The sequence below is a fragment of the Phalacrocorax aristotelis genome, chromosome 1, assembly GCF_949628215.1.
Source record: "Phalacrocorax aristotelis chromosome 1, bGulAri2.1, whole genome shotgun sequence".
Taxonomy (NCBI): Eukaryota; Metazoa; Chordata; class Aves; order Suliformes; family Phalacrocoracidae; genus Phalacrocorax; species Phalacrocorax aristotelis.
Genome location: NC_134276.1, coordinates 43,599,341 through 43,616,010, shown reverse-complemented (window position 1 = coordinate 43,616,010; position 16,670 = coordinate 43,599,341). Strand labels below are relative to the sequence as shown.

Here is a 16,670-nt window from a genome sequence, read left to right as displayed (position 1 = left end):
ATTTGTGTTGATAAATAAACAAGACAAGAAACAAATGAGGAGATTTTAGATGCGTGGTAAGTAGTCTAGAAATCTTTTTTTCTATTTTATAGGGAAGGTTTAATTATGTAAGGAACCACTGGCTTTGTGGTAAATAGCTTGGGAAGTTGAGTTTGAGTGCAGATCGTTCTTTTAAAAAGTATAGATGATTTTTTACATGATTTTTTAAGTGGTGGATTTTAAAAAGAGTAGAATGATAATGAATTATGTCAGAACTTGAACACAAGCTAATGAAAAAAAAAACAAGACGACCAACAGCAAGACACAGCTATAAAGTTCTCTTCGCCTCCTCCCTCTGCCCAATAAAGAACTGACGCTAAGAAATTACTGCATATTATAGTTAGTTGACAGCGTGAGATTATTTGATGGTAACGTGAAGTCTTGGAGAGAGTGAAACGTAATGTCTGTTCCTTCCAAATCTGCAATTTCCAAAGCACCAATAAAACAAGAGCAACTGTCAGTTTAATCAATACTTTGTGCAGGATGACAAATATTTTATGATTTCACTTCAGTCTGAAATTTGTCTTCTGGGATTCACACAGTAGGTTAATATATTTTCAGCACTCATTTAACAGGTTTTATAAGTGTTCTACCAAAGACAACAACTTAATGTGACAAGTTTTCACCATCCTTGTGTCTTGACAAACTACTTAAGATCTAAATACAGTGGTTATTTTACATTATAATGTATACCATTATTTTGTTGGAAAGAGTATGGAAATCACCATTGTTAGTGATCAGACATCTTTGTGTGAATTATTCTATTTTCTGAAATACTGTGGAGTACAAAAAGGTTCTGTTATCTGGGGAAGGGGTATGTGTGACTATTTTAATTAACTTTGTACCATAACACTGTGTCTTTAGAATTAATCTGGATTTAATAATGTGTTTGTAGGCTGTAAGTGCTGTCAGAAAGTAATCACCATATGACTTTCTTCAAACCTGCTTATGGAGTGGAAGTCTTTGGAAGTCCCCTTTACATGGAGAGGTGGTTCTCTCTCTAAGTCCTTTTTGTGTTCCAATGTTTTTCTATTTTGGAATATATTCTCTTCTTCCATACTAATTAAGGCACACAGGAATGCTTCAAATTATGCTGCATGTTAGTTGAAAGGTAGATTAGAGTCTGACAATGAAAAACAGAGTGTGAGAGAAAATTATTCAGGCACACGATTTAGACATTTCCTGAACTCTGTATTTTCTGTATAATGGGCTGTTTGTTTTCTAGAATGCTCTTGAAAAGTATATACTTTTTCAATAGAGCGATTTGCTAATTAATCAGAAATGCTAATGTTTTTCTACCTCTCTGCTGTAACTATTTTGTAATAGTTGGTTTCATTTAAAATGACTACAGAGTCTGAAATATAAACTACCATTTTTAAACATTTCACTCCTCAAAAAGAACTGTAACCAATTCTCCAGAACCAGCATACGTCACACGTGACACAGAACACATATGCTTTGAGATAGCTAATGAAGACAGAAGAAACACAGTTGTTGCAAATCTTCATAGTGTGAAAAGGAGAGTAATAGGACAAGGCATTTTTTCCTCTATGATCATGCAATTCCACATGTTTCGTTAGGTGCATTTTCATTTTAATGGCTACTTATTTTTAATTCAAGTTTGGAGTACAGGAATATGAGAAAAGATTTCACTCTAATGCTCTGACTGAGGTTTCAATTGCCTTTTAGAATATTATCTTAATTACAGTATTTATTAATCATTTATGAAGGTAGAAGCTTTTTTTATAGACATGATCTTGCATATGCCTTCAGCCTTTGCTTGGTGCTGTATTCAATCACATTTCACAGGCTAAGTAGTGTCAGGATAGGTCAATGAATGATTATGAGATTACCAGTGAATTTGTAGGTGCTACAACAAAAAACAGTGTTAATGATGAAGTATCTTTTTTTCACTCCTGAACATTGCAACATAGTGTTATAGGACACATTACTGCAAATTAATTGTAAAAGCAAGGCCATAACCACTCAACTCCTTTGAGTTATTAAAGACCCAGGAGATTATTTTGAGTTTTTAAAGTTTTGGTGCTAATGGGCTCATTAATCAGAGTGATAAATTCAAAATAAGAACCGGTATGTATGAGTGAAAGACAGACGAGTTCAAATGGGAAATTATACACATATTTTAATGTTGAGGATGATTACTTCTGAAAGCTACTACAAAAGTGGCAAATTATCCATCTCCAAATGTCTTTGAGATGTTGCCTTTATAGGAAGTAATCTTCAGTGGATCAGATGTTATTAGGATCAACAGAAGGGTAACTGGGTTAAAACAAAACTGAAATAGATTCCAGGACAGTTCCCTGCTGTCTGGGGAAACCACCTCATATAATCCCTCTTGAAAACTGCATCCTAAATTATTACACTGGTTCTAACAGACCTGTTCCCTGCCCACCCACTGGAAATCTACTCTAGAGCTTGATGCTTTAACAGCAATAAATATTTTTTTTTTCTGATTTCCAGCTTTCTTTTAATCAGATTTGATTTAGATGAGGCTCCTGTTAGGCTTGTTATCCTCTATTTTCCTTATTTTCCTTTCCTATGCCTATAATCAAAGTAACCAAGACAGGGGCTCCATTAGGCCATAAAACTATGTGCTTACCTTGACATAAATGTTGAAACATAAATGTTGAAAGGTTACGCTTGTGCTTTTCTGCATCCAAACTTGGTTTGCGATTGGCTCAAAAGCCAGATTACAGAGATTGAAGCACACATCTCTAACTGAATACCAGTGTCCTCCCTAGTTGTGGATTCTGCATAATGAGTGGAGTAAACTATGGCACAGTGGCTGAAAGTATTACTGGTATTATTAATCCGCAGGCCTCAGCTCTAGCATGCACCACAGTCACACACAGCAAGTTACATGAAAACTTGAGACACACTTGTAATCTTTGCTGAGCAACCCAATGCCTAACAATGCTGCTTCTGAGACTTCTCTAGCACTAATTTTGTCTTTAATCATCTTGCTTAAGATGCCATAAGTTGCAATTCCAACTCTTGGCCACAGTCATGAGTGCTTCAACACAGTGTGCTACCAGGTCTGATCTAATCAATTTGGGCTAGTACTTGCTGTAGCTGCTATAGAGTGTGTATGCATATATGTTCCCATCCTGAGTGAGTTTTAATTTATCCATGGATACAAGGCTTTTGATATTGTTCTCAATTAATGCATTATGGCCTAGACAAGTGGTCTGTGCAGTGGGTGGGGAATTGGCTGACAGGCCACACACAAAGGGTGGTGGTAAAAAAGGTGGTGGCAACCTGTCACAAGTGGGGTCCCCCAGGGATCGATATCGGGCCCAATGTTATTCAACATCTTCATAAGTGATCTGGATAATGGGATCAATTGTACCCTGATGAAGTTTTCAGATGACACCAAATTGAGTGGGGAAGTAGACACTCCAGAAGGGAGAGCTGCTCTGCAGGGAGATCTGGATAGGCTGGAAGAGTGGGCCAGCAAGAACCTTATGAAGGTCAACAAGGAGAAGTGTAAGGTCATGCCCCTGGAAAAACATAATCCGGGAGTGCAGCACAGACTGGGATGCACCTGGCCTGAGAGGAGCTCTGTGGAAAGGGACCTGGGGGTTCCTGGTGGACAGAAAGCTCAACATGAGTGAACAGTGTGCTGCTGCGGCCAAGAAGGCCAACAGGATGCTGGGTTGCATCAAAAAGGGCATCACCAGCAGAGATAAACAAGTCATTATCCCACTCTACTCAGTGCTTGTCAGGCCACACCTGGAGTACTGTGTACAGTTCTGTTCCCCACTGTATAAAAAGGATGTGGACAGGCTGGAGGGGGTCCAGAGAAGGGCCACCAAGATGATCAAAGGACTGGGAAGCCTGCCATACGAGGATAGGCTAGGAGAACCAGGATTGTTCAGCCTTGAGAAAAGGAGGCTTAGGGGGGATTTCATCACCATGTACCAGTACTTAAGGGGTAGCTACAAAGAACACGGAGACTCCCTTTTTACAACGAGTCCCATGGAGAGGACAAAGGGGAATGGACACAAGTTGCTCTTGGGGAGATTCCGATTGGATGAGAGGGAAATTTTTCAGACTGAAGACAGTCACCCATTGGAATAATCTCCCCAGGGAAGTGGTTGACTCGGCCACATTGGACACCTTCAAGATTTGTCTGGACAGGGTGCTGGGCCGTCTTGTTTAGACTCTGCTCTTCCTAGAAAGGTTGGACTAGATGATCCCTGAGGTCCCTTCCAAGCTGTGATTATGTGAAGCTGTGATTCTGTGAGTATTCCAGCAATGGCCAGAAGCTGTGGTGAGTGTTGATGGGGCTCTTAGTGGAAGACAACCCTCTTCCCTAAGCTCATTATTTTACCATGGTATTATCCTGGCCTTCATGATGTTGTAATTGATGGTCCTTACGTCCTCCTACCCTACAAAATGGTACTGTTCCTCCTCCCATGGGGGTACCAGTTATAGAGTAGTTTATCTCCAGTGGTTGCTCCAATGGTTGCTTGAGCATTTTTCATATAAGGAGAGGCTGAGAGACCTGAGACTCTTCAGTCTGGAGAAGAGAAAGCTCAGGGGGAATCTTGTCAATGTGTATAAATGTCTGATGGAAAGGATTGAAGATGAGGGGGCAGATTGTTCTCAGTAGTGCATAGTAGCAGGACAGGAGGGAATAGACATAAATTAAAAAACATGAAATTCCATCAGAACACGAGAAAAAACTTTTTTGTTGTGAGGGTGACCAAACACTCTAACACATTGCAAAGAGAGGTTGTGGAGTGACCATTGGAGACGTTCAAAACCCAAGCAGACACAGTCTTGGACAACCTATTCCATCTGACCCTGCTCGAACAAGGGCATTGGACTAGATGATCTCAAGAGCTCCCTTCCAATCTAAATGATTCTGTGATTCTGTGACCTGCAGGTTAGGGAAGCCACTGTGGCCAGACTGTAAATTGGATGATAGTGCTGGACTGGGGCAGGAAACTTATACAAAAGCATAACTGCAGGAGCAGGGTAGGGAAGAAAGAAAAGTCATGCTAGAAGAGTAAGAAAGTGAGAGTGCCATGATGAGTACTTCCCTGAAGTGTTATAATTTAAACCCAGAAACTTGTTGTTCTGTTACCTAGATGAGAAGGGTTGCATTCCTGCTGTGCAAACAGCACAATTTTAAAAATTGGGGCAGTTCATATTTTCCATATTTGGGGAGGGCTGAGGGTACACCTTCGACAAGTAAAAGCAAAACAAGACAGTCACCAGAGTCAATACAAGTATGTATCCACACTTTACAATATTGCACCAATGTGACAGTTTGCACTGTGACTCTCTCTTTTTGCCACTTTTAGCCTTTTCAGTCCAAAATACCACCTCTGGTGTTCATTCACAGTGCTGATCTCTTTTGCTATTTTCTTGAAATTGTGCTGAGAACTCTTCCAATGACAATCTTGGCCAATTTGAGTCACAGAACACACACATTCCAGTTTTTCAGGTCCCCGAATTGTGCTCCTTGGTTCTGTTAACTTTATTTTGGGACGGTAAACTAACATTAAAAAAGACCCAAAAAATGCAGGGGGGGGAGGAAGCTAAGAAAAAAAAAGATTTTTTTTAAAAAAGGAAAATAAGGAAAAGTGAAGTAATGAATAACAAGAAAACTGGTTTACCTGCTACTGAAGTTCTGTTTGTCCTAGCTGCCACGCTAGGAAGAACATGTTATGCATGCACTGGGGTTTAGCACCCAGAAGTTCCTGAAATCCTGTATTCCAGGGATACAGGACTTCCGAGAATAGTGTTGGAAGACTGTTTTAGTCAAGTGGAGCAAGATGTGTAGATGTCCTCATTAATTTATCAAGTTGTGCCTGCTTTGTGTACAGCTTTAGGCTTCTTGGATCTTCTTACATGTGAAGAAGAATATGTGCAGCATATGTGAGCCAAGATCCTTCAGCAAAACTGGAAACAAAGGTTAACCATTCAACCATTCTGACACAGTTAAACATATGCAAGATTAAGGCCCTGTAGCTTGAAAGTTTTAGCTAGTTTATTGTGATGAACTGGCATATCAGCAAATGTCTATGACCAACTGCTTATGAACTACACTTAGATTGTGAAATCCCAGAATGCTGCATGATACTGACAATGAACTAGACTATAATCTGGTTAATTCTACAGAGTCATATCGCAAAACTCAAAATTTTTGAAAAAAAAAAAGTTGCAAGTGAAAAAGGAAAATATTTAGACTGTAGTAGTCTATCTTTGTCATCTAAAAGTCTCTATTACGATTTCAGTATGCTTTGTGAGCTGGTATCCATAGTCACAGTCTCTTCAATCCTCAGCTTGCTGTCTGCTGTCCCCAAAAAGCAGCAGCTGCTGATCTCTCTTCCCACTGACAAAGTTCAGAGGAACATACACCTACATGATCTTTTTCCACTAGCTGCCTATCCTTTGAACACCCCAGCCTTTATATGCCATCTGTAACGGTGACATCAGGCTGGCATCTGGTACTGGAAGAAATGTGTAGCTCTTTGTATTACATAGGACAGATGGAGTTTGCTCTCAGATCAGATCTGGGATTTGGCTAGAGAAGCAGTGTATTAATAAGTGTATTAATAAGCGCTGGTCCTTTGTCTAATGGGAGTTCAGGAACTTAAAAAGCCCATTCTCCTTTACGAAAGAAGATACACAACAGGACAGTTTTTGCAAAGGGGATGTAGTCTTCTATGATACACAGCTGATAGGGAAAACCGGGTGTACAAAACAAGAGGGCTGAATTCAATGTAGCACAGCAGCAATAATCCCAGACTGAAACAGTCTGGGGCTTGATCAAAACCAAAATTGGCTTTCAGGTCGTTAGAACTTCAGAAAATATACTATATTATTTAATATAGAAATCAGGTGCATTATTTATTCTTTTACTGAAATGTTTGCATAAAAGCTCAGGTTCTAAACTAAAAGAGATGTGGGCTTAAAATATTCATTGACACTAGTCATTTACTATTTAAGTGAAAGGCTAGCGTACGGATACCATTTTTTCAGCTTTATTTTATGAGTTTCTTATTTTCTTATTGGAAAGACCACATCATCAAAATCAATAAAATGTAAAACTTCTTAAAACCTCCTACAACTTCTGTATATTCAAAACCAAAAAACCTGCTAAGCATTTTACTGCCACAGCAGCTTTGATGTAACAGGTTCTAAATAGCACTCTCAGAATGTGGCATTCTTTGTCTAGGTATGAAATTATTTAATATTTTTTATAATACTGAAGAAATTGTTCTCAGATTCTTCCGTACAACTGATACTTGCTGGTTAGTGAAAACAAGGACATAAACATCCATGAGAACTAACTTTTGCAACATAATTTGATTCCATGTGAAATAATGTTCATTGCAAGTCTTGATTTAAGAAAAATCAGATTCACTTGTATTAATAACTTCATTATAAGGATATATGCAGTAGAATTTCTTTTTATTAGATTCTATTTGGTGATAGTTTAATTTCATAGAGCATTTATGTTCCTATGTTGCACACGCTGTTAGAGCCAGATACTCAGGTGCTTGCTTATCTACCCTTAAATACAGGTAAGTTTTGTTTACATGACTCTACTGTGGTAGAGTCATACTGACTTTAAGATCATTTAATTAATCCTGTGTGCTGCTGAAAAGGTCTAAAAGTGAAACAGCTCTGCCATGGAAACGCTATAACCCCACAGCAATGTTTAATGCATGATGATTTTGAGAAAGTGGAAGGGCAAACAAGTGGGACATAGCTTTCTCCAAGTGGGTTCAGAGACTTCCATATTTTCTCCTGTAAGTTACCTTTTCTAATTTAAAAGCAAAAATCCACTACTCTACTTAATTAAAACATTACAATTCTTGCTGAAGGGAAAGGCTAAGTGAATGACCCATGCAGGAGAGGCAATAGTCACAGCCCAGGTGATCTTGTGAGACTTATGAGACAATGAAGACCAGATCTACAAAGCTTCTTAAGTATCAGAGTCAAAGTTACAGGTCCTTAAAATTCATACACCTCTGTGACATAACCCTGGACATGCTTAAACATTGAGTATGCTTATTCTCAAAATTAAGGTTCCTCAGTCTGTGAGGACCTAAGCATTCCTGAAAGCACTTCACTAGAGCAGGACTGAGTAGCTCAGTTCCTATCTTGCACCTTGCCTTCAGGAGAATTTAAAGTTTATTTTATTTGTCCTGAAAATTTTAACCAGTAGATAGCAGACATCTTTTGTATCCTGTCCCCTAAAGTGCAAAAATGAAGACCAATTTTATTTTATAAGAAAGGCAGATATTTTTCCACAATAAGCATATAGTAAATTATTTCTGTTATGATAAAACAGCAAGCCACTGAAATATGCTTTGCTGCTCCAAATGAAATGAATCTCAAGAAATTAAAATGAGAACTAGGAAGTTCTAAACATTCAATAGCCAATTTAGAAAATGCTAAATACTTGAAGGAGAGAGTTTTTAGCTCTGATGATCAAGAGCCTGGATTTTATTGCTGTTTCATAGACATAAACTGTATATAAATATACCATAGAAATATATATATACACAGACGTTACAGCTATATAAAGAATTTTAATCAAATAGCATTTTCTACAATACTCGGCCCTGAGTAACATGAAACTAGTCTAAGTCCAGATGTTTAGAAGAACAGATTTGAGCTCATATGCTTTGTCTGAAAAGTTAGCTAGATTCTACTTTCAGTCAATGGTAAATGAGTACAGAGGCTGGAATAAGTTCTCTTTAAGCATATATCCCAATGAAAAGACAATTAAAAATTCTTAAAAATATTAATCAAACCTAAAATTGTTATTCTGCTTTGAGTGTTATTCAACATTAATTAAGTTCTGTGAGTTCATAAAATTTATTCCACCATTGCAATGCTTCTCAATAATATTAGGTCTTTGGATTAATATGCTAATATGAAGTTTGATGTTGGTTCCTATTAAGAAGTGGAGTTACATTTTTTTTCATAATGGGATTTAATGTCAGTTTAAGCAGCCTTAATTAAAATTTGGCTTATAAATAATTTTATTGAGATGTGCAATTAAATTTTCAAAGTTTTATGGCTTTTTAATTAAAATTAATTAAGCCAACTTGTGGTTAAGCGCCTGCAAACTAATTCCTTTACATTTCCAAGCTATTGTGCTAGTCACACAATTTAAACTTAATCAGGAGTCAACGGATTATAACCTTAGGCCATAAAAATCTAGTATTTAAGGTACCTATTGGCATTTAATCAAACAATTTAAAAAAAAGAAGTGAGTCTTGTTTTGGTCTAATTATCAGTTGTGTAAAGATACCTTAACAACACAGTTAATACAGACCATGACCATATATATACCTTTGGTTGTCTGTTGTGTCAGCACCCCGTTTTGGGTGTATATGTAGAGTTAAAAAGTTACTCATTGAAAGTTATGTTTTATATGTAAAAGTATACACATTCATAGTAATGAGCATCACTTTTATCTTTAGCTAATTTATTCTACTTGCATGTATGTATTTGATGTGTAATCACATTACACATTTCGATGAACTTATGTCTGCTGCGATTTTGTCATGTCTATGTATTATTCATCTCTGCTACCTTATATAAAATGATATTCCCTGAGTTTTTAATAGAATCTTTTAAGCAGAAACTTTCAAAAACTATGATGTTGGAGAATTATTAATTTCTTGTATTGCATGGGACAGGAGGAGGACAACACGTGACTTACTAGTGCCAGTGGAAAATTCTGATGTTTTAAGCCTCGCAGCAGTTTTTTTCAGTATTAGTTATATTGCCTCAGTAATGCTGTGTCACTTCTATTTCACTTCCTGATGATCAGTTGGTCTTTCCCCCGGCCCAGATCCAAACAAGCAGTTAGAGATGGCATTAATTTGAATTTTGATATGCTAAGAATTGAACTGAGTGGGCGTAGCAGTGGAATTATCCACTTCCCTTGGTTTTGATGTTCTTACACTTAAGTCCTTGACTGATGTTTTGTCATTCCTTCCTTGCTTTTCATCTTACTCTCACAGAGTCTATCCAAAATATCATTATGAAATTCATTATTGTGTCTTATTTAGTAGCTATTTTAACTTAACTTCTCCCTCCAACACTTTTTACATTTTTGTTTTATGTCAAAATCAGATTTTTTCCAGGACGGTCTTGTGCCTCCAGTCCATACCTACTTCACTTTCTTCTTGCAATTGTCTATGAATCAAGAATATGAGAACACATTTGCAATTTCTTCACAGAGATCAAGAACCCTACAGGAAATATTTGGGGAAAGATACCTTGCAGAACTGTGCTTCTGTTGTGTCCTGTTAATGTAGTGTAGGTAGTTCCGAGAGCGCTTAATTCAGTTCTTAGGATTCAGTCAATTAAACAAAACTTTTTTGGTTAGTTTATGTAGTTTATATGGTTTTATATAGTTTTTATAGGTTTTGCTTAATTTTTATAGTTATTCCTATATGTATTGTAAATTTCAATACTGTGAGATTTTAACTGCTCTATACATTTTGCATGCTAGCCCAATGTTAGCAATCTGTTTTAAAAAGTTCAAGAAAAAATGCTATGTTCATGGTCTTGATCATTCTCTCAGCCTTGTCATATGCAGAGATAGCCATTATCTGGATATTGATAATATAACTGTATATGACTGACAAGTTATTTAAGAAATAGATCAGATAGTGAAAAAATACAGGGATATGTGGTATGTGCATGTAAAGATTTACAATATATTGAATGTGCTCAATTACAACTGAGTTTATAAAAATTTCAAATATGCCAACGTGCCCTTTTACTAATTCTGACAATTTTAAATTACAATATTAACATATAATCTTCATATTATTTTCTGAATAAATTAATACATGAATTACAACTATAGCTGTTTAATAATCTTTAGTTTGTTTTTCTCGTGAGCCATAAGAGGGCTGGCTGTGGCAGATGTTGACTAATCCTGTGAGTTTATTAGCTTTAACAGCTGCTTTTATTTTCTTACAGTATTACTGAATCTGAAATACTTTCTTATTTTCAGGAGAATATAATGGAAGTTATAAGAAATCAAGAATTTTTACTTCTACCGGCTGAAGAACTCCATAAACTTCTTGCTAGTGATGATGTGAACGTTCCTGATGAAGAGACCATTTTCCATGCCTTAATGATGTGGGTGAAGTATGATATGCAGAGGCGATGCAATGACCTAAGTATGCTACTTGCTTATATCAGATTACCACTGCTTCCACCACAGGTATTTTTAAATTATTACTTAATACTACTACTACCAACAATAATAGTAATATCACTGTTATTGTGAAAACCTCATCCGTTTATAAAATGCAACTGCTGAATTCTCTGGGCGTTTAAAAGCAAAATTGTTCAGAATTAGAAAAAAGGAATGGCAGCCCTTCATCCAGAGTGACCTCAATAAACTTGAGGATGGGGCCAACAGGTACCCAAGAAGTGCAGAGTTGTGAAACTGAAGAGGAGTAACTGCAGATATCATAATATGCTAAAGGCAGGCAGAATAGTAAATATTATTAGAAAAAAACCTCTGGGGATTATGACAGATACCAGGCTGAGTATGAGCCAACAACATAAATGAGGAAAACTGCATGTTGGTCTACATCAGGAAAATTCTGTCAGCAGGCCATATAAAGTTATTATTCCCATAATACCATGCTGCTAATGGTGAACCTGGAATATTGTTTCCAATTTTGCACTCCACAATTTGAAAGGCGTTGGAAGAAACTGGAGAAGGTCCAGTGATGGGCTACCAAGTTGGCACATCATCTAGGAGAGGAGAGGATGAGGAAGCGGACTGGTTTAGCCTGGTGAGGAAGAGGCTAAGTGATGACGTAATAGCAAATTAAGACTTCTTGAAGGGAAGACCATGGAACCAAATTCTTCTTAGGAGCAGCACGAAATACAAGAAGGGACAAACACCCCAAGGTGTAGCATGGACAGTTCAGGTTGGGAATTGCCTGGTGGGGGGAACCATTTGGAAAACAGTGATCCACTTCAGAAAGTTTTTTAAAAGCTAAGCAATCTTCTTCACTGAAGGTTTTCCTGAATTAACTACACCAGGTGACCACCAAATCCACTGTTGGCATTAGCCCTGATTTGAGTAAGAGGTTGAACTAGATGACCACTGGAGGTCCTTTGGAGCTCCTTTCCTTTGAATGCTTCTATGATGTTGTGATTCAGGCTTCAGTTCCCTCTTTTTTTCCCCAGAGAAGTAAATAGTAATTTTATTCTGTTTGCTACCTCCACATAATCATTCTCCTTTCAGCTAGTGTACTGGGTCTGGCTGAAGCAGAGTTATTTTTCTTCATGGCAGCCTGCATGGTGCTGTGCTTTGCACTTGTGGCTAAAACACTGCTGATAACACACCAATATTTTAGCTATTGCTGAGCAGTGTTTACACAGCATCAAGGCTTTCACTCTTCCCTACACCACTACCCCTCCAAAAGCCAGTAGGTCAGCAGTGGGAAAGAGGTTGGGAAGAGACACAGCCAAGACAGCTGACCCCAATGGACCAGAGGGACATTCTATACCATATGACATTGTGCTCAGAAATAAAAAGCTCAGGGAAAGGTGGAGGAAGGAGTACGATGGTTGTGGTTATGGCATTTGTCTTCCCAAGAAACTGCTAAACATACTGAAGGTCTGTTTACCAGGACATGACTGGGTATCTGCCTGCCAATGGGAAGTAGTGAATTAATTCCTCTTTTTGCTTTGCTTATGCACTCAGCTTTTCTTTTCCCTATTAAATTGTCTTTATCTTGATCTGTGAGTCTTCTCACCTTCCTTTTATTTTCTTCCCAAACCATAAGAGAGGGGAATGAGTGAAAGGCAGGGTAGGTATTTGGCTGCTGGCTAGAGTCAACCCATCACAACCCTTTTTGACACCCCACACTGGGCACCAAAGAGGACTGTTTATGGTGAAGGTCACAACACTGAAAATTGGACAGCGATGAGTAAGGTCAGAATCACCTGCCAGCAATATCAGATCATATCAATGTCTACAGGAGTTATTTCTACATAGGAAGCCAGAGACAACATTCTCAAATATCTAAATATCTTCATGTTCATTGGAGCATACTTACTGTTCCTTAGAGATCAAATCCTGAGCTAAGGGTCCAATGAATAAACAAAGGAGTCACTGATACAGCAAAACATATCATGGAGCTATTTCTTCTTTGTCTGAGTCTGCAAAATTTATTTACTCCAGACCATGAAAGAAAAAAAAAAAAACAAAAATAATATGGTAATGGCAAATACTTTTGGCTGTGAATCCCAATTGCTATTCTGGATATTAACCTTTCAGAATTGAATTGCTTGTCCAAAATCGAGAAAGAAATCCAAGTTCAAACCTGCTTAAAAATCAAGTATTAATACTGGAATCCTCAAATGACATCCTGAGGTTGCTTCATATTGGGTATATATGACACTGCAAAATAAAAATAAAAAGAGGGAGAGACCTCAAACACCAGATCTTGCACACCCTTACTGCTCAGTTAAGTCAATCCCTGGCTCTGGTCTGAGCCACTACAGTCCATGCCAGACAAGTAATCCATAGGGAATTGTAGTGCTAACCCAATTGGCGCTACTCAGTTGTTTCTTGCTGTGTTTCTTTTACCAGTATAAGGCTAGCATATGATACTCTGACATGCTCGAGCAGTTATTGTTTCAGCTAATACTTTGAAGAATATGGGAAGAAAGATGAAGGTAGGCTAAAAGTGGCAGCTCATGACATGACCAGGTACTTGGTATTGTAATGTCTATGATGTACAAAAAATATACCCACTCTGAAAGGGATCAAGAAAAGAATGCTAGGAAGGACATGATTAAAACAAAAATTGTCATAAATCATGATGCTAAGATTTACAGGCACTTTTTGTCATACTGAGACCTCAGAGGGTTGGGCGGGATTTTTTTTTTTTTACTTTCCAATATAAAATGTGGTACAAAGGAAACAGTCAAATATGACACAATTAAAGGTTTCTTTGTCAGAAATGTGAGCTGTTTATTTTTCAACATCTACGCTGACTGAGAAGCTAGCACATAATACTGTGCTTTACTGTGGTCTTTAAAGTTTATTTTTAGATCTGCCAAGTGCTTACAAAAGGTAACTTAAACTGTTCACACACCAGCCTCACACCTAGCTTTTATTGTGTGGAAAGAGATGTTGCAGTCTTTGTTCGTTACTGGTCCCTGCCCTAGTTCTTTGTAGAAATGTTCTTTATAATTAATATCTGCAAGATTTACCACTATTGAGTTAAATGAAGCTATTGACATAAGTCAGATGAAAGGAATTTAACTATTTTGTTTGTTCTGTGAATTGCTGGAAATGGTGAAAAATGGACCCAAGATTAAAAAGATTATTTTCCTTTTCAATTGCCTTAGGTAAAATATCAGGTAATGTATGTATGTGTATAAGGTATGTAATGGTCTCACTCTCATCTAGACTCCCTTTCCTATGAGAGTTCGTTCAAAGTCACATGCAACCTGGGCTGTTCTATGATTCTGTGGTATATAAAGTACCAGCTGAAATAATTTAGAGGCAAGATTTCAAACTACTCTTATGTTCAGAATCTTCTAATCCCACTACAAATTCTAAAAATATTACATTTAGCTGCATTCCTCCAGTCAATAGGGATTTTACTTCATCTAGGCATCACATACTTTGCTTACCTCTGCATGGCTAGTTGCATGTAAACCAGTGACCCCCACATTACCAAGCTGAGTGTTGTAGCCCTTTATCCATAGTGTTAAAGGCAATTCCCTGTACTATGTCCACAGCTATGTCCACACTCCACAGTACCTTCTTCTGGATTTCGTCTGGTGTGTCTGTGGCTGTATACAAGGATACCCTGAGACACTGTCAACAGCACTAACGGCCCTCATTTGTTCCACTGAATTGTGTCCACTTTGTTGTATGTCATCCTCATGAGAATATCCTGGATACCTTAAGTTATCTGAAGTATCATTATATCCCATGTTTAGCAACTGAATTAAATCCTAGATTTCCGCTGCCTATCATAGATAAGTATCACAAATGTAAACATGTATCACTGGTATCTCACATCATTGACACCCGCCTTTAAGCTCCTTAAACAGTTGTGTTAACCTCAAACTGAATTCCATTGTGTATCTCAGAAAGTTTCTCATAAAACTACTTTCTTCAGATTCAAGTACAACTCTTAAAGAGAACACGTTTCTTTCTGAAGAAGGCAGGTGACCAGTGACTAGGGTGTATGAAAAAAAATAACAGTTTCAAAACTGTTCATAAGGACTTTTAAAATGAATTCTTGTAGAGTGATATACTTCTGGCAGTTCTCTATCTCTTTTGTTCTATGTAATCTGAAAATTAACCCTTATGCACTGGTGCTTGTCTCTAATTGAATGCTCCATCTTATAAATGTTTGCTATAATGCTAAAAGAGTATTTAAAATGTATATCCAAATCAAAACTAAGATATAACAAAGTTTCAGTGGAAAATTCTTGAGAGGTGGAGGAGAAAATTTATTTTAATTACCAAAAGGTGAATTTTTTCGTACTTCAGTTTATACTTATGTATAAATCAAATAAAACACTCTATCATTTTCATTGCACTGAAAATTAACTGAAGAGCTCTCTGGAGAGAAGCCAGGTCAAAATTAAAAGCTAATCATTAGAGCTTTGAGAAAAATAGATTTGGATTCCTTATTTTTAAATTCGCTAAAAAAGATGAAGTCATAGACTGCAAAGATTATTAACAGATTGGAAAGATTGTACTGAGATCCTCTTAAAATAAAGGCTTAAATTTATAGCCTGAGTTTATATGATACTTCGTTTTACTTTCAAGGTGCAGTAATTATATTGGCAATGTAGTCAGAATGGAGTAATAGGATATCAAACAATGTAATTCAAAATACAGTAGAAGAATTTAGGAGAAACCAATCAGTATTAACATATTAAAAGGACAGTGTCGTGAAGCTGATTATTAAGTGATAGAACCTGCGATGTTGCCATAGAACTTTAGTTTAATTTTGCTCCTTTGATTTGCTGGAAACCATCTCCTAAACTAAACCCGTTTGTATTTCTTCATTCAAGTCAAACTAGAAAGATTGGTCGCTTGACCAACATAAGAAGTTATTTCACATTATAATAGGTAAGATTTAGTTACTTCCTTTCAATAGGTGTTCCAAATACTTTGTGTTGATCTGTACAGCAAATATATCTTAATTTATGTTCATTTTCATTCTTAAAGAAATCAGGGAAAGCAAAAATTTGGTGGAAGCCTTAAACCTTGTTAATGTTGAAGTATTTTAGATTTTTTACTTGAATTGTTCACTTACAAGCTTATAAAAATATTTTTTCCTGTGATTTTTTAATAACATTATTCGCTGAGAGTAAGTTAACGAACAAACAAGTTAAGAAGCAAACAAAAAGTATTGTTAATCTGACATTTTAATTTGTCAGTTTTTCAAAAACTCTAAGAAGCTACTTTTTGTAGCTAAAAGGTACCACAATTGCCCTCAATTTTTATTTTTAAATGAAATTTTAATAAGACCATTTTAATCTTTCAAAAATCAAACAAAATTAGTACGTGTAAAACAAAGCAAAACCACTAAAGACAATTTGTGGATATGTCTTTT

The 16,670-nt window shown here is 36.9% G+C and overlaps 1 protein-coding gene across 1 annotated transcript in view; it reads left to right on the top strand.

Annotated features, from left to right (window-relative positions):
- Positions 1-16,670, top strand: part of KLHL1 (kelch like family member 1) — a 251,707-nt gene that overhangs the window by 139,530 nt on the left and 95,507 nt on the right. The window contains exon 5 of the mRNA XM_075088110.1: positions 11,066-11,278. Coding sequence (XP_074944211.1) covers positions 11,066-11,278 — 213 coding nt within the window. The remainder of the gene's footprint in view (positions 1-11,065; positions 11,279-16,670) is intronic.